General features: G+C 38.8%; 1 protein-coding gene across 1 annotated transcript in view; it reads right to left on the bottom strand.

Annotated features, from left to right (window-relative positions):
• Nucleotides 1-13877, bottom strand: part of SLIT3 (slit guidance ligand 3) — a 529407-nt gene that overhangs the window by 128539 nt on the left and 386991 nt on the right. Inside the window, exon 15 of the mRNA XM_080399320.1 lies at nucleotides 345-495. Coding sequence (XP_080255446.1) covers nucleotides 345-495 — 151 coding nt within the window. The remainder of the gene's footprint in view (nucleotides 1-344; nucleotides 496-13877) is intronic.

The following is a 13877-nucleotide window of genomic DNA, read 5'->3' as shown; positions in this document are numbered from 1 at the left end:
TAATCCAGCTCTTAAAAAGGACCAGATGCAAAGACAAAGGACTCAAAGGGAGAATGGAAAGGAACCACACAGCCTGGACCACATAACAGGTCAACACTTCAAGAAGACACACAGAAGCAGCTGATGCACAGGGCCATGGCTCCTTTCTCATTCCCACAGTTGGCATGAATGCTAAGTAAATAAGGGAGTCGTGGTGCTCCTTTGAAATAAAATTAACTTCCCCCTTTTCAAACAGGGATTAAAGTAAAAGGTGGCTTGAATTGGTTTGAGTCCCTCTTACAGCCTTTAAAAACTCGGAAACACAACATGCCTTGCTAAGCACATCTTGGAGAGCCAGCACTTACAGATCAGTAGTATATTCAGGAAGGTGACTGGGTAGTCGGGTGAGTTTTTGGTTAGAGCAGTCTACAATTGTTCCCTCGCAGCGACACTTCTCAGGACAGACAAGGTCCATGAAACACTTCCCGGTGAATTTACTTCTGTAATCCTCTGACCCTGCAACAAAAGGAAAATGTATTCCAGCAAACAGTTCCTGATAACTGCGGCAATCGGAGATTTTATGGAATCTATACTCAACATTGCCTCCTGTCAGCTCCCCACCCCTAAACACAATTTTAATACTTGCCAAAGATTGCTGTTCAGCAATTTCTCAAATTACCCCCAAGACTAGCCTCTGTTTTTTCACTCATCCCTTCATAGATTAATTCCTTGTCTAACAAGCCTACCTGTTGAGGTATTTTTGGAAGCACATCTAATTAGCTGCTGGAGTCTGCTTCAAATGAGCTCCAGCATAGTCACTTTTTCCCCTTTGGAACTTAGTCCAGCAACAAGGAAAAGGGATCTTATGAAAGCAGGAGCTATCTTGGTGCATTCAAATGACAAAGGATTTTTAAAGGTGTCATTAAAAAGGCCAGAATTTTCAGGCCTCGGACATAAGAGTTATTTTTGAAAGCAACCTTTTACGATAGAACCTTGTCAAATTTCCAACAATTAGATACCTTTATTAGCTATGTTAAACAAACACCAAAGGAAAGTAATAGCAGTTTAAATCATTTTCATTTTAATTAAGGAACGGGTAGACCATACTTAGTGAGAAGCACTCCCTAACGTACCATTATACCATGATTGCCAGACCTCTCTGACTAGTTTTTTGACCCGTTCTAATGAAATGCTTTTCCAATTAGGCTCAGTGAACTAATATGTCCTTTTCAGGTTTGGTTTTTCTCTTTTAATAACAGCAGGTTGGAAACTTGATCTCTGTGCTTCAAGGAACCAGGAGTATTAATAACTGTGTATGCAAGCAAAGTGCTGCCAAGACCCCGCCATGCAATACCTGCCCACACACTTCATATTTCATAATGGAAGCACCAGAATTGTCTCAGGAACTTTGTCCAATGCCCAGTGATCATAACTACCAACAAGTATTTTTTAATGTTTCCAGAGTTTTAAAAGTTGATTGAAAAGCTTTCTCAGGAGTGATCTGAAAAAAGTTTAGTTTTTCAGAACCTGAAAACATCAATAAAAACTTAAACCTGAACTGAGATTTATTTTTAGAGACTCGATGACATTCATCACCTGCTTCCCCTTCCCAGACTGATAAATACACTACTGCTCATTTTATGACTGCATACGATTTTCTGCAAGAAAAAAAAAGTCACCTAAACCCACTATTATTTTAATTTATGTTACACATTACCTCCACAGGGTGATGCAGTGAAAGCGAGCAGTTCTGCAGGCAATCTAACATTTTGATTCCACAGACACATTTCGGTTTAGTTTAGTAATTCCGAACTAGATTATGAGAAACATCACATACAGCTTTGTACATTACCACTTCTGTGGTGCTAAATACTTTGCAGGTTATCATGTTTATTGTAAATTATACATCTAAAGTGAGACTTTGCTACTGGTTTTTAGCTTGACAGCACATCACTTAAAATATTAGGACCACTGGGCATTTTAAAGTATTATAAAAATACAGTTTAAGACTTTCCCCACACAGCCATCATTTAAAATCTTATCCTTTAAAAAATACACAGAATATTTCCAGTCCTAAAAATTCCAGTGTTGGTAGTCAGGCTAAAACATCAAGTGATGATCATGTTCTAGCTTGACCATAAGAACATACAGCTATTCTTTCTTAGGTCTATGAGACATTACCTTTGGTTGTTTATGATTCCTTGGAAATAATGCCAAAGATGAACAGTTATCAGGACTAGAGTTTATTAAAACTGCTATAATTACAGTACGCCTTGAAAAACCCACCAAAATTTTTCAGTTATCAGAAAATGTCTCAGAAATCCCCAAATTAACCCTTGAAGAAGTACTTCTAATCTTCATTGTAAAAGCTTTCTTTGAAAGAACAATCACAAACATCGTGAAGTTACACAGGGGAAAAAATTAAGTATAATTTTTAGTCTAATGATGGATACAAGATTTATCTTCCTATGGGGAAAAAAAGATGGGAAAGCAAGTAGAATGCTTTATGAAGGAGAAGAGGGAGTATGTAACATTAGAGGGTGAAAATCAGTTTTTGGTTTTCTCTTAAGCTTTCTGGCAAAGTAAATAAAGATTATTTACCACATTATGACAGCAGTCTCACTCTTGATGGCAGACAACTTCCCACATTGCATCAGCTATAAGAAGTTGATCTTGCCTGGGCATCAGCACACTGACACCACACTTGCAACAGCGTTAAGCCCTGTCAGTTCAGCAGGAGAGGAAGGGAGCAAGCATCACCTTTGTACTTTTCTTTCTCTCTCTCTCTTCTTCCCCTTCCTTTTTTTATTTCTTCTAAAGTGAGTTTCAGTAAGAGTTACTCCAATAGCATCTACATGCTCAGCAAGTACTTGGTTATCCATTAGACTGTGAGACAGCAGGAGTCACCTGCCAAAGACTGGATAGAATTTACTATTTGACCTGAGCCTTGAGATCACTTGGGCAGGTGGCTGCTCTATTAAGATATTCCCATCTGGGATACTGATGTGAAATTCAGCCATCTGCTTACAGAACCATTTAAGTGCGCATATCCATTCCTACACACAGGGCTTTATCAGTGTACTGCTGCAGGGCTCTGAGGGAACATGACAGGATTCAGGACGTACAATTAGCCATCACATGCATGTAGTACTTCTTGCACACTGTAAAATCACCTGTGGACAGTTATTGAAAAGAGATGGAGGACAGGCACAGAAGAAACGCTTGGCTTCATTTTACTATTCCAGACCAATTTGGTCATTTTCTTATACCTGAAAGCATGTGTGCACTGTAGCTGAGAACTTTGTCAAGCTTGGCTGAATGTAAAACATGACCTGGGAGTTTCTAGTAATTTCCAAAGTTAGGAAGAATTAAGTTTGCTGTAAAATGAGTATCCAAGGCAACAGCAAAGCCTGTGTTTAACTGAGGCAACTGCGTTTATCTGAATTGCTCATTACTCTGATAGCATTTTCATTTCATAACCTATTTGACACCACTATCAGGTACCAGGGCATTGAAGTTCCTCAGTATCATAAAACAAACACACACCATTCTGCAAAACAGCAGTATTGAGACCACATTTCCTCAAAAATTTTAGGTGCCTTTCTAATACCCACATGGAAAAATTAAGCACCCGAGACAAATACCTTTTTGTCCTATTCTTCTTTTCAAGCACTGTTTAGCAAACTGGATTTCAGTTTTTAAAACTTGACTTTGCCTGAAGGACTTAAAAGGAGTGCTGTTCTGGACAAAAAAACCAATTTGTCTCAACAGGGGCTTGAATACTGACCTGATATATTAATTCTAGAAAAGATGGATGCAGCTGCCTCAAATTTGGGACCAAAAACATGATCACAGAGATCACTCAATCTAAAACTTGGACAAAACCCCAGAAATCCCAACATTTCAAGTAACCACTAGATCACAATTCTCATAGGTTTTCAGGAAAAAAAAGGAGGTACATTGTTTGTCATAACTTCACATTGCTTGTATTAACTCTCATCAGTAATTACAGATAAAAATCTAACTATCTTAGATGTTCTTCTTCTGATGGCTCCACAACAGATATATAACAAATTTACAAGATGAGGTACTATTTCCATAAAAGAAAACTTCTGTATGAGGCTCTCAAAGTCATTCATGAATAGGTGTAATTATCTCTACTTTACATAGGGGGGAAGTTAGGCAAAAGTATGTCAAAGTTCTTATTAAGCTGTCATAGCTAAAACGGCCCGTTTGGGTACACTGACTCAGCTTTGTGCTATGTAACTATCTGATAATACTATTTTCATACAGGCCATGTTACCCATGTCATTTCAAGAGACAAAAGATAATGCTTTGCAGATTCTTCTGAAGTTCTTTTGTAGGATGCTTCTTCATAATGAAATGCCAGCACGTTCAGATCGCTCAGACCAGGTCCAGAGTTACGTTAAGTAGCAGGCACCTTGTTATAGAAACAGCATCCAAAGTGTACCTCAGGTAGGAGGACTCACTGGACAGCTCATACAGAAAGATGTAGCTTAGATTATTTATAAGGTAAGATGACAAAAAATGACTTTTCATCTCTGTAGGTATGGCTGGAATCACCCTTGAATCATATTAAATCAACAGGATGCCTAACATCTTCATTCTAAGAGCAATTAAACAGATTAATTACTTAGAAATGGTTATTCTGCATGCAAGCCCTCTGGAAAGTCTGTCGCAAACATCACTAGGGCTGCCCCCTGCAGTGACCAGGAATCTGGTTAAGCAACACTTCACCTTTTCCATTTTTCCTGTGAGGAAATGGGAGTCTCACCTTTTGATGCTTCTGAAAACAGCAGAAGTATCCCAGCATGCCATGCGGCAGGGAGTATGCAGCCTTCCATGGTGCTTGACAGAACCATGTTCAATTTGTATTGTTCTACCACATGGTTAGATCAAGCACAAAGGAAAACCCCATGAACAGCCAGAGTCAGAGTTAGGCAGCGCCAAAGAGAGAAGAGCGTTGAGAGGAAGCAGCATGGAGAAGCACAAGCTGAAGATTCACGGAGAGCTGCTCTCCACTCCACCCATGCAAAAAGGTGCTGGATACAAGAGGTCATCCTTTACGCTACAACTGCAGGAACACCCTGGAGCACAATTGGGGTTAGTGTACAAGAACAGAGCCCAGGCGAATTCAGAGACAGAACCAATATGATAGAAAACACTACCAAAGGACTGCAACCAGCTCCTTCCAGGAAGGATGTGCAACTTCCACCACGTATTGCATGCCCAGTCTACGCTACTCTTTGTTAGGTACTTACTCTCTCCTGGTGTCTCCTTTCAGTATGAATGACATTTTGGTTTCCTCCATTTATTTAAATGCAATCTTAGAAATACCACAGCTTATATTAACAATAGTAGATTCTGAGCTGATGGCCCAGATCTGGCATTAAATGCTCCCCAAGCCCCCTTTGAGCCTGATTTCAGTTCCCAGAGGCTTTTCATGCTGGTGGCACTTACACTGACAGTCTGTTTTTCTTTTTTTTTGTTTGTTTGTTTGTTTGGTTTTTTTTTGTTTCAACCACACTTTACAGCAAGGTAGCACACGTGCTACTACAGACATATTAAGGCAAACGGGAGTATTTTGTTATTCTGTTTCTTCGCACAATATTTGTTGGGTTTTGTATATAATTTGCTGATGGAAGCATTCTCTATTTCCAACACTCTGGATTATTTCAAACAGCTTTACTTCTTGTAACTCATTCCTGCAACTTTGACGTATAAAGTAGGGCATTCAGTTTTGGTTTGACTGGTCCCTCTGAAATAAAACTTCCATTGACTTTAACGTCTGCAGAGCTATGCCAGTGGAGTGTGTTTTTGAAAGTCACATCCCAAATGTTCTTGCAGGCTTCATGAACAAGAGAGGAAGTGGCTGTCCTCTGCAACTGCTCAGAACATTTTGCTGGGCTTAGTGAAGGTCAATGCTTGTGCTTTAATAAAAATAAATAAATAAACCACTTTCCTTAGTAAGGGGTTTGCATTGCCCAAAGAACGAAGTCAGCATCAAGCAGATTATTCATTGTCTACATGGAGAACAATGCAAGTATTTGAGCAGAGATGACAGATAATACACAGGGGGCTCTGCTTCACCATTTTGCTATGAACCAGCATTATTATGCAGAAAGTCAACACACAATTACTCGGGAAAGTAACTCCAGAAAATAAGTACAGTATTAACTTAGTCACCTCATACTGTGGGTTTACGTACAGCAACAAAAGTAAGACAATTTGATTTACTGTCTATTTTTACAATATAATAAAGAAATGAAAACAGCTTTTTAGGGGAACCTAACACAATAAACCTTCAATCCCCACAAGCTGCCAAACTAGCCAGAGTCCTAACTGATACAAAATTTAGATTATTTATTTTCTTTTGTGACTCACGCATCATGACACAAAGAGGCATTAATTTTCTTCCATGATTCATTCAAAATATGCATAATGCTGCAATCCACACCTCATTTATTTAGAAATTATACCTATAACTAGCATTCCTGCCAATAATTTTGGATGGCTCTAGTGAAGAAGGATGCAGAGTTCCATATCCTTATTCCTTAACTGGTTTAATAATGCGGCAATTCTGGCATGGGCTCTTCAAATAAATTCATCCACAGTACTCTGTTAAGCAATGAGAAGTAGTAGTTCATATCTTCCAAAGACTTTTATATTATATACTGATTTACAGTATTAAGTGGACTATCTGTCATAAACTCAGTAGTTTCACTGTCAATGAACTCTTTCAGACCTAGTAGAAACAAACGCAGTCAGAGCCCTGCAAACGTCTTCCTGAGAAACCCTTGGAGAATATTTTGAGCAAGTCTCTATTCCTCTGCTGCACTAATTAAACACCGCTCACAATAACTGCCTAAGCTAATCATCAACTACAATGAACAAGAGGTACCAGTACACAAAGAAAAGTCTGGCAAAACCCTAATTTATGTCCCCAGAATACATGAGAAGCAAAATACTCCACAGGCACATTCTAGGGCCTTTCTGCTTGTTGCAGACTATTACAAAAAATGTGCAGGGATATAGCCTTCTGCTTTGTTTTTTTTTTTGTGTGTTTTTTTTTTTTCCCCTCAAGTTGAATAGGAAAAAACAGGGAAGGAAGGTATTTTGTAAATTATATTAAAAAAATATTCCATAAGCCTTTGGAGGTACATAAATCATTCTGCACAAATGTTTGCAAAAAATGAAAAAGTTGAAAAAGGAATTATTATATCTCCAGGTATTTGCCAGTTTTCACAAAGAACCCCACCCTTTAGATATCCTGTACATCCAAGCAGCATGGTACGCTTTGCTCTTAGTATTATTTCACCTCTGGTAATCCAAAATCTGTTTGTTTATCACTCACTGAATCTGCAGTTTGCTAAGAGTTTGTATATAGGACCCTATTTTTAACTGTCCCATCAAGCTGTAACACCTCAGGAGACTGCCGCAGTCTCAGAACAGTCGATGACAATTTCTCATCCAATTGCCAACTCAAACCTTCTTGCACTGGTTTTAGCTGACTAGCTCTCTTCATGCCAATGCCTTTCCAATTATTTTCTTTATTCTATTTAAGTGATCACGACACACACAAAAAAGTACTAACTTTGCATGTCTGGTAAGCATTGCTCAGCTTAATCTCAACACACGTGATAGCAATGTGAGAGAAAACAAACTGTCATACCTTAACTTTTGAGGTATCTTAGTTACAAGAGTAATCACTCAGCTTTCTGCCATAGCTAATGAAGACACCTCCACAGGACAGCTCAGATCTCAAGTGAGGAATCTATCCATCTCCCTACTCTGCCTACATGGGGAATCTAGGACAACTGTGTTACTTGGATGCATAAGTGATATGAGTGCATCTTTGACTCAACATTCATTCCCCCTCTTTTCATTGCCTCTACTGTAATTGCAAATAAGTATGTTGGCTGGTAACAAAGCAGTTCAGATGTTTATTTTTTTTGAAGACTGCTTCAACTTAAAAGTAAAATGAGACACAGCCTTAAAATAAACTTTTTAACTGGAACATGACAATTTACTTTCTTATTAAGAACCATACTCTGCCAAACAGACCCACCTGCTTTATGTTAAGCTTATGCTTCCTTGAGTAAAATGACTTCCGTACTGCCTACGTTTCCCCTACTGCAGCGCAAGAAACCGTCATCATAGTGTTCATCAAGAGCTAGTGAAGGGTTAGGGTCACTGACACAAATATTAACATAAAGATCTGAATTGCTATCAAAGATTTACAGAAAAGGGAGGGCTACAATCAGTATAGAGTACAGCCAAATTACTTTTCAACAAGAACATTTCTACAGTACAAGAGAATTCAGCTCCATTAATATTAGTCATAGCAGTTGTGTTGTGTTCTCTAATGACTTCAACTTCAGAAAAAAATAATGCAAACTCAAGCTCAAATATAGTCCGTTATAGTGTATGGTGAAAAATTCAGGTTCATAATTATGACTTCAGTCTAGGACTTAATCTGCAGGTGATTTGAGGCTGTTAAACAACCTTTCATTCAGACAGAATTATTCCTACACACAGCAAATGCATATGCATATCCTTAGTTTCTCTATATTCAGAGAGTTTCTGAAGGTACTTTTGCTGAGTCTGTCTTTTGCAGGTGGGGGGGGTGGGGGAAGTAAAGCAAACAGCATTTAACTGAATAAAACCAAAACAAAACATGCAAAAAACCAACGAACCAACCAAAAAAAAACAAACCAAAAATCAATCCCCTCAAAACACCCGCAGAAATAAATCTGAATACAGTTAAACTTTCCAGTTGTCCAGATCATAGGCAGTGTTTCATAGTCCTTTTCCTCCCTCTACTCAAGCAAAAGCCCTGGTGAGCAGAAGTGGTGGAGCTTGGCCTCAGACAGTATTTCCTGCAAACCTGACCAGGCCTAGAACAGCCTGTGCAGGGCTGCCAATCCCCACCACTGTCACCTCCAGTGTGGACAAACCCACAAGCTGTCAGGGCTTGGTGCCTGCTCAGGCAGGAGGTGCTGGAGACCAGCACGCTAAGGGCAGGCATAATCGCAAATCCCGGAGCACATGTGTCACTGCAGCTCTGTAATGAGCCAGACAGGAGCAGGTGGATATCAGTGCTTTTCATCAAACAGAAAACGCTAAGGGCAAGAATATGAATACATAACTAAATAACTGTTCACTAAAAATGGAAGGAATTTGCAAAGTTGTCATCAGTGACTGGCAAATTATGGAAACAACTGAAAAGTGTTTCAATCAGATAAAATTATGTAAGATCTGAATTAAATTCACTTGCCTTTCATGACATTTAAACACTAGCTGAGGAGTAACAAGACATTACATGTTTCATTTTGAGAGCACAAAGAGCTTAAGTAGTGTTTACATGCCACTAAGAGCAGAGAAGGGGATAATCTAGGGGGACCAATGGACAGGGAACATGTAAACTGTAGGGACCAGGCAAAAAGCCCTGACGTGCAGCCTGTGTTCTCCTGTCTAGGAACGCTCTGTCCACTGCAGTTCTGTGCTTCTACAACTGAAACAACGCAGAGAAGAAAGAAGGACATTTCAATTGATGACAAGCAGTAGGAACTCTGTTCTGAAGTAGACAGGTAACCCAAGAAAGGTGAATATGTATGAAGACAGAGACTGGAAAAGACACATAAAGGATTAGGAGGAAAACTGCAATTAGTAAGAAGAGTTTTTATTAAATGCCTTAGAAAATGATGAGTGAACAAAGAGCAACTGCATTGCTATCTAATAAGAGGGGATAACACAGGAGACCTGACACTAGCCCTAAATATCCAAGTTCTGGATCCATATGTACTACAGAAGCTGGCTTTGATTTGAGTTGGGTTAACAAGCAGCAGCGTCCAAAAAGGACAGAATTGTACTGGCAGATGGTTCATTGTCCTCCTCCTGTTATTCCCTGTGCTTTTGATTTGTACAGTACTGTCTGGAACTGAAGTAACTAAAGTCAGTTAGATACAATGCATGCCCCAATGCAAGATGAAGCAGGAAGAAAGGGTTACTTCATGACATTTCAAATAGCAACCTTATTTCTAAGAATCAGGAGATAAAAAGCTTTTGTGATGTGTTGCTTGTAGATATAGACACTCTTCGATCATTAGCAGAAATGGTTTGTGTCAGTACAGCAGGTAGAACTTTCATTGCTTTTGAAAAACACAATATACTGAAAAACACAAACATATCACAGGGAAAATAAAAAGATACACAGCTGAATACAAGGGCAGCTCTCTGCAAAAGCTATTTCATACACAGTGTCACACAGCAATCAAGGATCCTGCCAACTCTTGAAGGGACAATACGCTACCACAGAGACAACACAATCTGCTCATAGAGTCATTTCCCTTCCTCCTGAAGCCCAGTGCTCCTTTAGAAAACAAAACTGCTGTGTAGTGAACTTAATCAAATGCTACTGGGCAGAAGATTTTTGTTGTTCTTTTTTTCCCTATTCCTACTAAGAGTGGGAGCCTCCAGTGACCTAAGACTGGCAAATACCATTGGATCCTTACTTTGGTGTTCATAATGGAGAGATGCAGCCAAAACCAAAAATGATCAACAGAATTTCACTGTTGTCACTGAAAATGACGGTATTTCACTTTTCTAAACAGAAGAGAGAGGTAATTAGTCACAGCCTATTCCACCAATTTCTTTTTCAAGAAAAAAACTTTTTTAGTCTCAGATTCTATAGCTGTGGGGAGAGAGCTGAGCAAGAGGGAGGTTTATTATTGTTTTGGTGCATCACATTACATGAAAGGCAGAAAAACACTGGAAATTGTATCTATTGCAATCTGAGGCTGAAACATATTTGATAGCGTATATTCAACAGCTTTGCTTGTCTCACAGCCCCGGGCAAAACCATGCCCCTTTCCCTGCTGTTCCTTCATTTCATGCTATAATGCTTCCAATTCTCCTTTTAAAAAGAATTATGTACATTATCTACCTGTTGCACAGAATCTCTTTCTTATGGCCACTCATAACCTTTGCAGATGTGTCTCCATCATTATCAGTAAAAGCTTGAGTCATTTGGTTCAGGGAGGAAATAGCATCTGGGAAAAGTGCCTCAATAATCAAAAAGAAGGCGGCAAGTTGTTTTTGCTAAATAACTATCTAAAAGGGTGGTGGGGAGCTGGAATAAAAACTGGAGGAAACAATATGCAGAACAAAGTTTTCTAGATTTGACTTTTTTTTTTTTTTAATTATGCTGCATATTTCTGTCTTCACAATTTCACTTAATCAAACACAGTTCTATCTGGCCCATCCACATGTCTTAATGTGACATCACCTTCCTGATCTTCCTGTACCATTTCAGACTGATGAAACTTCAAATATCTCAGCTTTTCTTCCCCATTCCTGATAACCACTACTCTCTCCTATCCTTGCACAAAAAGCACTTCCCTTTCCTCTCTCTTAATTTTACTGAATCACATTTCTTTTCATGCCAGGTCCTTCCTGACAGTCCTCTTTATGATACTTTGTAGAATCCAAATCAGAGTGGAAAACACACATCACTTCAGGATGACCTCATGATTTTACAACTTCCAAACTGGTCATTTCCCTGACATTGAAGTATTAAGCTCACCTGAGTTTAACTACTCATGGGTGTGATCCTGATACTGGCTGTGTACCTCTACTCCCACAGAGCTCACCCTTTCCATGCATCCTCACCACTTGCCAAAGGTCAAAGATCAGGTCATGATAAAACGCCTCACATTGCTTCCTTAACCAACCCCTCACATTCAGTATGCTTTCCCCCACAAAATCATCTTTCTGACCACTGACATGTACTATATGTATTAAAATGAAATGAAAATATGACTACATGAAAACATCAGGATCCTGAAACAAGAACCCTTTAAGAAAAAAGATGCATATTTACAAAAGGATTAAAAATAAAAATTCTTTTCTCATACACTGAGCAAAAGATGAAAAAACTAGACAGGAAGAATCCCACAGCTAACAAGGACACTGACAAGTTACTAAGCACTGCCATCCCAGTGGGATTGTGCAGGCTCATCCCTGGATAACACAAAGCACTGCTCAACTGTCTGACTTTGAATGATGAAGATTCATACCTCGCGGACTTTTCTGCACAGAGACGTGCTGTGTTAAATCCTGGGATGAAACATCTTCTTCAAGATGAAAACATGGAAAATTCCTGCTAAATGCCACGTCTGAAGCAGCCATGATTCAAAGGGACAACTTGAGTAGAACAGGTGCCAAGGATGTCTGTTCTCTTGATTGATTTACAAACTAAGAGTCTTCTAAACCATTAGACGTTTCCCCCGTCTCATGTGAGCAGACAGTGAGTCGAGTTCAATGTATCTCATTGCCATCTGGAAACTCTACAGGCAAGGATATCTTCTCTATTGAGCTTTTGAATAGAATTAGTTTTCATCCAGCTGAAATCATTGTTCTGAAGCTGTGCAATCCCTGCTCTCCTTCATAAGTCAGGTTTATGCCTTTTCCATGTGGTTTTGATATACTCGTAGAACAGGAGACCAAGGGAAAAACAGCCTAATGCCTCAAGGAAAGGACCCCCAAGATAAGAACTCACACAAAATATTATTCTCAATATCACCAGGTACTGTGTTCTGCATTGTTGCCCTTCTTAGCTATGACCTTTCATAAATGATATCAGATGGTGTTTGCGTTATTCAATAGCCTGTACCATTGTTCAAGGCATGCATGCACATACATAACATTAATTTCTCTAGCCTATTAATAAAAGCAGAAGAAAATAACAATGGCAAATTGGGTACAGATTTATACTGATCTGTTTTTTCAGTCTACTTTCCTTTCTAAATTATATTTATGCATTTTCATTTCCAGTTTCTTTAAATACAAATATTAATGACTAATTATCTTGTTACTATGATGGACACAATCCAAAAACCTAGATAAAAGTATGTCATAATTTCAGTTCTGGTTATAAATTTTGTGGCTTGAATCACAAGTGATTGAAGACCTTAACAAGCATGCCCAAGAAAACCTCACTGCAAATGAAGTTATCTTTATTTTATTTTCCCCAGAAAGAGAAGGTTTAGCTCAGCATATTGCTTGCAGAGATACACAAAGCACAACGGCTTGTTTTGGGTTGCTGCCATTCAGTTTCATGCTGCATCCCCATCTAGAGTCATTAATCTTTTACCACCAGGAACACAATTAATCACGGTTGAGGGTTTTTTTTTTCAGAGGAAAAAGACAAAAATCATAGTAATTTTTATAGAAAACACTGCAAGGTACTCCATCAATAACAGTAATTTTTCTTCTCAGTACACACCAATAGATTTGCTCACCAAAACCTGCTTGTCTTTACAGTATACAAACATGCAGTAATCTAAAATACATACAAACAATAGAAAAAAACACTTGAAGAAGCAGTCTGCTTAGTTGTGCTGTGTAAGGCAATGAATGTCCTTTTACTGATAGCTGGACAATAAAGAAAGAATGGATAGGGTTGAGAAAAAAGTGTTTACATTACTGCGGAGGTTATTATTAGGTGGAAATATTTTTCCACCTAGCCCATAACACAAGATCTTTGTCTAAACTATGATACAAGTTTTGAATCAAAACTTACTAAAAACAAATATCTTACCAACTTCGATGGTAGTTTTACTTAAATTAGTGCATGCTACATGTGGATATATATAAAAAACAATGATCTATGACAGTATGTGATTCGATGCCATCCCCTTACCCCAGCTGCATTCACATCCTAGGTCAGAAATACCCATTGCTAGTTGTATAAAAATCTCACTCATACTGTTCTCAGCCTTTTAGGTCTGAGAACTTACCTGAAACTCAGCTCTCATTAAGGTCAGTAAGAGTTCTGCCTGAATACAAATGAAGATCCATCCACCTTCTACCCCTTC

The sequence above is a fragment of the Falco punctatus genome (genome assembly GCF_963210335.1).
Source record: "Falco punctatus genome assembly, chromosome: 8".
Taxonomy (NCBI): domain Eukaryota; kingdom Metazoa; phylum Chordata; class Aves; order Falconiformes; family Falconidae; genus Falco; species Falco punctatus.
Note: the sequence above shows the minus strand (reverse complement) of the source record. Positions and strands in the feature narration are given on the sequence as shown.